This window comes from Nicotiana tabacum, chromosome 4 (genome assembly GCF_000715075.1).
Source record: "Nicotiana tabacum cultivar K326 chromosome 4, ASM71507v2, whole genome shotgun sequence".
NCBI classification, from domain to species: domain Eukaryota; kingdom Viridiplantae; phylum Streptophyta; class Magnoliopsida; order Solanales; family Solanaceae; genus Nicotiana; species Nicotiana tabacum.
Genome location: NC_134083.1, coordinates 57,201,559 through 57,211,343, shown reverse-complemented (window position 1 = coordinate 57,211,343; position 9,785 = coordinate 57,201,559). Strand labels below are relative to the sequence as shown.

At 34.7% G+C, this 9,785-nt stretch overlaps 1 protein-coding gene and 1 long non-coding RNA gene across 3 annotated transcripts; one reads left to right on the top strand and one right to left on the bottom strand.

Annotated features, from left to right (window-relative positions):
- The first annotated feature begins 3,192 nt into the window (after positions 1-3,192).
- LOC107780646 (two-component response regulator-like APRR5) lies at positions 3,193-8,401 on the top strand. 2 transcript variants are annotated; one of them, XR_012708708.1, is made up of 9 exons: positions 3,286-3,674; positions 4,744-4,905; positions 4,997-5,127; positions 5,242-5,397; positions 5,586-5,754; positions 5,872-6,193; positions 6,679-7,016; positions 7,126-7,429; positions 7,795-8,401. XR_012708708.1 is itself a non-coding variant. In XM_016601205.2 (8 exons), exons 1-8 carry the CDS (start codon positions 3,431-3,433, stop codon positions 7,894-7,896), a joined length of 2,037 nt encoding a protein of 678 aa, XP_016456691.1. In that variant the 5' UTR covers positions 3,193-3,430; the 3' UTR covers positions 7,897-8,401. The 2 variants fall into 2 exon arrangements, 1 of the variants encoding a protein (XP_016456691.1); XM_016601205.2 differs by having other exon boundaries at positions 3,193-3,674; positions 6,679-7,429.
- A 400-nt stretch (positions 8,402-8,801) lies between these two features.
- Positions 8,802-9,407, bottom strand: LOC107780647 (uncharacterized). Its single transcript, XR_012708709.1, has 3 exons — positions 9,293-9,407; positions 9,090-9,214; positions 8,802-8,987 (listed from the first exon to the last, which is right to left on the bottom strand). It is a non-coding gene; the product is annotated as an uncharacterized LOC107780647 (long non-coding RNA).
- Positions 9,408-9,785: the final 378 nt, after the last annotated feature.

Below are 9,785 nucleotides of genomic sequence, written 5' to 3'. Positions count from 1 at the left end.
ACAGATATTTTTGTACGTTCCCTTCTCTAGTCCCAAATCAAATCCTACAACAATTCCCCTTAACTTTTCAATTATCAATTTATGCAAAAAAGTTGAATTTCTTTCTAGTTCGGCTCATAAACTTTTCCAAGAAAACACATTCATATTCTCATACCAAAAATTTCCTCTGAAAACAGCTTCTTGTGCTAGTTCTCCAAACAAATAGTCCAACATAATATTCTTTCCTTATGTGCCCCAACTAATGAAGAATAATACATTAATGATTTCAGTAGAATCCTTAATTAATTCTCTAATTGGACATTTATGTCATTTTAACTAACTTAAAGAAAAGAAGGAATTCAGTGGGAGCAAGAGAAGAAGAAAATTGGTGACAGTTTAGTCTCCCATTACAATATAGAATTAAGTGAATGGGATTATTGCCTCACGAAGGATTTCAAGTAAATCAAGACAAACAGAAAAAAATTATGAATTATATCAATACAGTCAAACCTTTCTATAACAACACTTATATATAACAACCATTCACTATAAAAGCCAAGTTTTTCTCATAACCGATTTTTAAAATTATATTTTACCTCTCTATAACAACGTTTTACCTATAACAACAACAATCATATTTATAACAGAACGCGTTTTATAAAATTACCCCTCCATAACAGCCACATAAAATCTGTATGATTACTAATAATAATTCTAAAAATATACACAGAGTCTTTTCTATTAAATAAAGTTTCTATCTTGCATAACATATAAGATTTGAAGATTTGCATATGATATCTTTTTCATTGGACAAATCCCAAAAAATATTTAGATAGAAAATTTAACTGTTAAGCTCTTAAATTGTCTTCGAGAGAAAGTTTTTGGATACCTTTTTGCAAAAAATTTGGACATGAATTTTCGTCAATTCAAACGTTATATCGCTAGTAAGAGAATGAGATTTACGAAACAAGCTACAATTACAAATTTCTTTCATCAATCTTGAAAAATATTTATTTTTTTAGGTAGTTTTTAAATTTCTGCCTTAACGCTTGGATAATTTTTATCTATAACAACCAAAAAAATTTAAATGTCAAATGTTGTTATAGGTGTATAACAATCATTCACTATAAAAACCAAAAAATATCGGAACAAATGGGGTTATTATAGAGAGGGTTAGACTATATTAGATAAGGGATGATATATTTTGGCAAAAAACATTTATCCGCACCCAGTATTTTACATAAATGTAATACCAAAGACACCAAATATTTTAGTCTTCCCTTTTTTTAATGGTAAAGTTTTCAATGGTGATGATGAAAGAAGCTTGTCCTTAATTTCTGGCACAGATTAATCCACATTATTTTGGGTTAATTGAGGGTACCACAATCCCTAGCCAACATTAGAATAATGGTGACCCAATTCTTAAAGGAAAGGCTAAGCTTCTCTGATTGGATAAGGTTGTTTGGTGGCCAGGGCGTGCACTTTTTTAAAATGTAGTACTGTAACATATGAAAACTGATGAAAAAGAAAAAGAGAGAAAGAAATGTAGTTGCAATGTCCACCACTAAATTAAAAATCTTGAAAGATATTTATACTATTCTGTGTCCCAAAAGAAGACAAAAATCTATGCCCATTAAGATATTTAAAATTCATTTCTTTCTAAATAATAATGGCATGATATAAAAATCGGGACTGTAATTCTGTAAACAAAATATACACATACTTGGTATTTTTACCAAACTACATTACTTTATTATGATTAAGACATAAAATAAGTTGAGTATATATTAGTTAACTACTATAATTTAGTGATAAGAAAGTATGTAAAAACATATATCATGTATTCCTTGAGTTATTATAAACACCAAAAAGTAAGTAAATTTTAACCGTAATATTATGTGAGTTGCCCCTAAATGCACTTTCTTAAGTGTACAACCATCTAGAAAGAAATGGAGTTACGATCTAAGGACCCGTTTGACTATAGATTTTTTTTTCTTTAAAAAATGTGTTTGTCCGCAAGTTTTTGAAAATTTTTCGAAAATGAATTTTTTAAAATTTTCAGAAATTTTTGTTTCCCAACTCACAAAACTGCAATATTTTTTTCCAAATGTATGTCCAAACATAATTTCAAATTTCAAAAATATTATTTTTCAACTTAACTTCAAATACTACTTTTTTTTCAAAAATTATACTCCCTCCGTTTCAATTTATGTGAACCCATTTGACTGGGTACGGTGTTTAAGTAAAGAGAAAAGACTTTTGAACTTGTGGTGTAAAATGATGCACATATATTTTGTGTGACCATAAATCATTGCATAAAGGTAAATTATTTTCAAATGAGTAAAAATGTTATTCTTTTTGACACGAACTAAAAAGAAAATAAGTTCACATAAATTAAAACGGACAGAGTAATTTTTATGTCCAAACGCCCGCTAAATATTGTAGTTTGATCTTATGTGAGTTGGGGTTGACCGTTGAAATCTAACCAAAGATATTTTTGTTCTTTTTTCCCCCTTAAGAATGAATAAGCATATTTCCTCAAAAAAATTTTAAAAAAAAAGAGAAAAGAAAAAGAAAAAAGTGCCACAAATATCTGCTGCCACGTATGTAGCCATAAGGACATTCTCGTAATTAATGGGTGAATTGAAATCTACCAATAACCACGAATCCAAGAACCTTTTCTTAGATTATGCGATTCCCCAACTAATTAGTAATTACATCGCCATTCGCCAATAGCCCCAGTAGTCAGTAGACTTTTAATTAATATTCCCAAACACTCTTTCTTCTCCACTCGTTACAAAATGAAGAAAAAAGAAAGTATTTAATTTTTATCGAATAAAAAGATAGCATTTGACAACTTCGAAACCACAAATGAAAAGATCTAAAAGTGGACTATCCACGTGTCGAGTTCATATCCATGAGATCCTAATTTCTCCACCCAAAAAATGAAAATATCTTCTTTATTGGGACCCACTTAAAAAATATCAAAGAAAATCTATTTCTTTAAGCAATAGTATAGAGTAAAATAAGGGGCACCAACCAAAATTCAATTTCATCCAAAGAGAAAAAAAGCAAAGCCAATGGCCAATGGGTCCTTACGTTTTGATCTCTGAGGCAAGTTGCAACGTGGCCAATTCGGGCCATACACATGACTCTTCTAGATATTTTATGACCCACTATTATAATTTCAATCAATTTGGACCATTAGATATTAGGCGGTTAAACATATGTACTTTAATTCACCACCTTTAGATCAAACTCTCCCACTAATTTTTCAGATATTTTTTCAAGATTGTTTTAGTAGTGGTAAAGAGTCTGAGAAATGTGACATAACTTTTTTTCTTTTCTAGCTTCACCACCAATATTAGTGCTTCTTTACTATTATTTTGTTTTTCCCCCACTTTCAAGAAGTACGAGGATTTTGTAATAAGTAAAGTGAGAACTGAAGAAAATGGGTGAAGTTGTTGTCAGCAGCGAAAATGATATGGAAGTTATAGGGACAGATGAAATGGAACTGCAGACAGAAACAGAGGCGGGTGAAAACAATAAGGAAACAGGGGTTGCAGCAGCATCTTCTTCAATTGTGAGGTGGGAAAGATTTTTGCCTAAAATGGTTTTTAGAATTTTGTTAGTGGAAGCAGATGATTCTACGCGACAGATTATTACTGCCCTTCTTAGGAAATGCAGTTATAAAGGTTGGTGTTCCCTTTCCGTCTTTCTGAATTTGCAATAGTTTCTTTCAATTCTCTTTTGTTAGGCTGTCGGTTGAGTTAGTTAGTTAGTTATAGCTAATAGTGGCTCCTTCCTAACAGAGAATTGAGGAAAAAAGATTGAAAATTTAAAGTGGATTTGAGTAATCTAAGCTCATAAACGTGTTTATTCGAATAATCTTCGAATTGGATGACAATTTTCTTGCTAAATTGCAATGAAGATCTGTTTTTGTGAATTCAATTGAGTTTTTTTCCCCAGATTCCTGGGGAATTGGGATTAAAAGGCTTTGCTTGTAATTTTCCCCCATTTTCGACAAAGTTAGGCAGAGTATTATAGAATTATGTTGAATCTGGAAATTCGTGAAGATTCCCTAAATCCAGATTAGATTTTAAGAATCATAAGTTGTGATCTTTCCTTTTGAGGATTGAGATAACTTCAGATTGATAATCTGTTTAATATCTTTGGGTTTGAACTCGGTTTGCTTAAGGATTTTCTTTTATGTAGAACTTCCTTATTGTGGTAAAAGACAGATTTGGATTCTTGGATAGAGCGGATATAGAGGATTCCTAGAGCTGATCCGAACAAATTTGGGATTGAGGGGTAGTTGATTGGTTGCATAACCTGGAAATTACATCTTTTATCTGTTAATAACAACCATTGGCAGAGTAGTTCCGTCTTCTTATTAAAAGTGATAAAGTACTTATTTGTAGATGAATGACTCTTTTTAGCCCCAAGAATGAAATGGAGAAGTGTCAAATGTCCTTGAGCTAACAGTAGTGTATGGTAGATTTTTCAGTTTAAGGTTTTTGTTACATTTTAGTATATGTTGTTGAACTTTATGCGAACAAGTTTATATCTGCGTTCTTGTCTTCCCCTATGGAAAACAATAAAAAGAATAAAGGAAGGAAGAAAGAGAGAGCGCCTCTGATCACCTTTGAATTTTTTTCTGACTTGTTAAAAAGAGAAAAAAGAATAATAAAAAGATGATGATGCCTTATGAACCTTTGTTTATGATGGTCAGCAATTTATACGTTAAACTTTATGTTTGTGCAGTCGCTGCAGTTGCTGATGGTCTAAAGGCGTGGGAGTTGTTGAAAGGTAGACCTCATAACATAGACCTTATCCTGACAGAAATTGATCTGCCATCAATCTCTGGATATGCTCTTCTTTCCTTGATTATGGAGCACGATACTTGCAAGAACATCCCTGTAATAAGTATGTTGCTTCCTCCATTCAGCTATTGTTGCAGAAAAAGTTGTCAGCATGTCAAATTTACTCATACTCAAAACTCTTTCCTTATCTGCAGTGATGTCCTCAAACGACTCAGTTAGTACGGTTTATAGATGCATGCTTAGAGGTGCAGCAGACTTTCTTGTCAAGCCTGTTAGGAAGAATGAATTAAAGAACTTGTGGCAACACGTCTGGAGGAGAAGAGCTGTAAGCATAATCCTAACTTGTCGTGTTTCTTTTCTCAGTTATCTCTTTTGCTATCTGAATTATTGTGCCAATCATCTACATATTATAACTTGATTTACTATGTTGTCCTTTCAGGCAAGTGTTGGTTCCCAGGGGCCTCTTGATGAAAGTGTTGCACAACAAAAAATTGAGGCCACAGCTGAAAACAATGCTTGCAGCAGCCATTCAAGTGGTTATAATGCTTGCGTTCAGATAAACCGGGAATGCATTGAGAAAGGAAGTGATGCTCAGGTAATATGCATTGTCCATCATGGAATTTGTTTTGTCAACAATCACAAATACAACTTATCATGAAACTTTTTTTGGACATTTATTTCTGTGGAAATGTTAGTTTAGTTCCCAATGGATGATTTGTTTTTGAGATGTCTGCTGCATAATTTGTAGTGAATGAAATTTTTAACTGTGTTTCCTTTATGTAGAGCTCCTGCACAAAGCCAGAGTTGGAGAATGAAGGAGAGAACACTGAAGACTTACTGGAGTCTACTCAACCAAATAGGAATGTATCTCTCCCAAATGGTGCAGATTTGGGGAAAGAACTATGTCTTGAATCTAGTAATAGATTGAGAATGTCCGAGAATGATGCTGGAGGTAAAATTCTTCTAACCATCTCATGATCTGAAAGCAAGTTTGCTCTTTTGAATCAGTTCGGAGTAGGTTTACGTGTTCTAAACTTTTAACATTTTGCCATCATACAAATTGGTGCAGCTCCTTTAAAAGATGCGAATACAATGACCAGAGGAGAGGATATAAATTGTGATGATAATTGGGGTCATGTTCGTACAATTGATCAAACTTCTGATGAGAATCCTGTTCCTCTAACTAAACAAGCCATTGACTTGATCGGAGCGTTCGATAATTACCTAAAATGTAATTTCAAAAGTTCTTGTTCCAACGTTAGGACAAATAAGGCTGATTCTTCTACACAACTGGATCTTTCACTGACAAGACCCCATCCAAGTGGATCTGTAAATCAATTTACAAATGAGAAGCACAGATTGAACCATTCTGATGCTTCAGCCTTCACGCGGTAAGTCTTAATTTCATAATCTCTTCTTTTATATGCTTTGATGCGGAATTATTCTCAGATTAAAGTAATAATAAAATAAAAGATAAAGTATACCTTATCGCCTGAAAAGGAAGTCTCTCCATTGTTGTATTTTGAATTGTTGAAAGCCTCATTATAAGCTCATGAAACTTTGAGAGATTAAACAACTTGAAGGATAATAAGTTATTTTTCATTTGTCTGCCTGTAAGATGCGATGATCTATTAAGATAATACAACTGCAAATATGAATTCTGGGATAACTTGGTTGTCAGACCTTGAGTTACTTAAGGCATCGTATCCTTGAGTTTGAGCCGCTAAACTTGTGAAACTCTATTTCACTCTAGTCTCTAAGATTATTTGAGTGAAAGCATCATTCTGAATTCTCTAATATGAGTTGTGTTATTCTGATGTAATCTCTCCAATCCAATGAAGATTGTCAACTAACGATTAGGAAAATGCTCCTGCAGGTATGTGAACAGGGCAATGCAGTCTGGACAGTCAATGTCGTCTAGGACTTATTATCAACAGGACTATGAAACTGATTCTGATAAGCAGTATCCTGGTCATGCCATTGATTACAACTCAGACGCCCGTGCTGCAATGACTAGAACTCACAGTTTTGCCCCTCCTAGCAGCGGAGAACCAGGACCAGCTGAAATTGGACATCCTTCTCCGCAGCAGAGAATGACGCCTCTCCCTATTCCAGTGAGAGGTATCAGGTTTGAGGGACCAAGCAATGCCTACAATTCCATGATAGCTCCAATACTTCGCATGCCATCAGGCATTTCGCCGCTGCAAAGTCCAGGTTTGGCTACCCCTCGGGAATCTTCCTATCAAGCGAATCCATTCCTTACGTTAAATTGTGAAAGTAGGAGCTCTCAGAAAGTGCACTCACAGAGTGATCAAAACAACAGTGCTTCCACAACTAACAATGAGGGCAAAAGAGGGCACAAGTCTGAACCTACAACTGATTGTCGATATTTCCCCTCTGCAACCGATCAAAGTACAAATAGCAGTTGCTGCAATGGTGCTTTAAACCAGGTTCATTTGAGTTATGGAAGCAATGGAAACATCTCACTTCCAATAGTCAAAACACCGGCAGAGTGTTGGAAAGAAGAAAGCTCTCACACTCCTGATGGGAACTCCAATCGATCTCAAAGAGAAGCAGCTCTTACAAAATTTCGCCAGAAGCGGAAAGACAGATGCTTTGAAAAGAAGGTACGTCAGGTCCAACATCTTTTTAACAAATGTTTTGTCTTGTATTTGATTTATCATAATCTTCATCTTAAGATGAACTGGTCACAGAATCATCTAGAAAATTATCCCAACTAAACAACAAAAGACTATCAGCACAATTCTCATCATAATTAACCAATGGAAAAGGGAGCAGATATCAACAAGATTTATTGGCACACAGTTAATCCAGATAAATAGAACAATCTTTTGTTAGCAGTTAAAGACCACTGGCCATTTGATGAATGATCACAGAGGCACTTTACTTTCATGTGTGAAGGATGTAAAATTTGGTGGCATATGGTTCTATCATTGCTTATCCATCATTTTTCCTTTGTGTCTGGTCGCAGGTAAGATATGAAAGCAGGAAAAAACTTGCAGAGCAGCGTCCCAGAGTGAAAGGGCAGTTTGTTCGTCAAGTTCCTAGTGAGCCTCAAATGGGTAACTTATAGGCTGTTTGGCAATATAGGAACACGACTTCATCCAGCTAGAGGAGGAAACAGAACAAATATAAGTGTTGTCAAACGACTTGAAAGTCCGGACTTCCACAAACAAGAGGATGACCAAGTTTAATGATGCTAAGGTCACTCGCTTATGCATCCCACAGCGATAGTCTGATTTATTGTTACAACCTGATGAGGAATTCTCTACATTTTTGTGAAGCGGACACCCCTGCCTTCTGTTTGTGATGATATATAGGATAGTACATCTCAATTAACATATAGGTTAGTAATGTCAAAGTATCGATTCTTATATTCATGACTAGGATCAATTTTCCAATTTTGTTATAGTTGGTTAGTTGATAAGATCCTTTTTCCAGTGCTAATATTGGAGTCCCTTAGTGTACTTCTCGATCATGTGATGTAGCATACCACGACTAGCTCTAGATCTATGTACAGAAAATTAGCAGTGATTTTCTGGCGTGAGACCAGCTATGGATTGTTACGTTTCCGTTTATTTGCAGAAATTTATTCTTGCAATACCAGTACATATATTTGAAAAAATATTATATGAGCATTTATGTCGAAGCGTTGGTCTCTTTCTCAAGACCAATGTGATACATATAGTCATCCAACGAGATTCATTTTTGAAGAATGTTTTGCCAGTCTTGTACTAACTCAGGCTCTGGAGTCTCTTTCCATTTCCGTATTTGGCATATTTTATGGTACCAGTGTTTGTAATGACAATTATCAATGTGCATAGTGCCTATTGAATGGCACACATGTATAAATGGTAATCGGTGGCCTATGCTTTTATCGTTTATGTGTGTGTTTTCGTCTCTTTTGGAATTGCTTGAATACTTTGAGAAGAGAATGGGGTTATGACTTATTCAGATTAATTGCATAATCTCAGAGCATTTGGCAAATCTTAATCTGATATAAATTGCTTCAGATAAAAAAGAGAATGCGACACTTTAAAGGATATTTTCACTTTGATTCGTGAACAACTTCAGGAAAGCATTGTGAAAGGAAAGTGATCGTTCTATGTGAGAAAGGGAACCCCCAGAATCCAAGGCAAAAAGTAAGAGCAAATGCGCGCCTGACTGAATAAACAAGTATTAGGAGCTTATTAAAGCAAGAATAAAATGAAAATTTTAACAAAGTAAAGAAAAGAGGGGGGTAACTCAGAGCTTGAGTGGCATTACGTTATTGTGACATGGGCCATGTATGTTGCTCCCTGATAACCAAATTACAACAGCTCGACGACAACTAGATTCGCGCTTGTACATCCTGCCATTTGCGTGCGGCCTAAGACCACGTACTTTATTGGCTGCAAAAAAGTTGATATCATTGTTGTCTATGAGTGTGTTGATGTTTAATATAAATACTTTATGTTTCTCTAATTTACCATTTTTCTTTTACTTGAAAGGGAGAAATTACAGGAGGAAAAAGGAAATTGCGTGAAATGAGAGAAGGACAAAGAAAAAGAAAAAGGAAGAAAGAATTAGAGGTAAACGCTAAACTCTGCGCTATTTATCATAATGAAGAAGCTACTCAAAAAGCAAAAGATCTTTTTATAAAATTCAGGGCAATATCACACATAGTGGTCCATCGCCTGTCTTAGTCAAAGTAAAATCAGAAAGCTCCATTCACAAAGAGAAAGTTCGTAGGAGAATCACTTATTGAAATAATAACGATGGGGGGCACCCGGACTCAACTTTCTCCTCATTGATTGTTTGAAAGGCCATTGTAACTGAACTCAAAAAAAGTTAAAAAAAAGCAATCAATTAGTTACCCGCTGTTTTCAAACTGGTTTTGCTTTTACAATTTGTAATACTTTTCTCGTGTATATCCTACGCCTTTCCTCCTTCCCTAACCAAAGATGGCGTACATATTAGTCT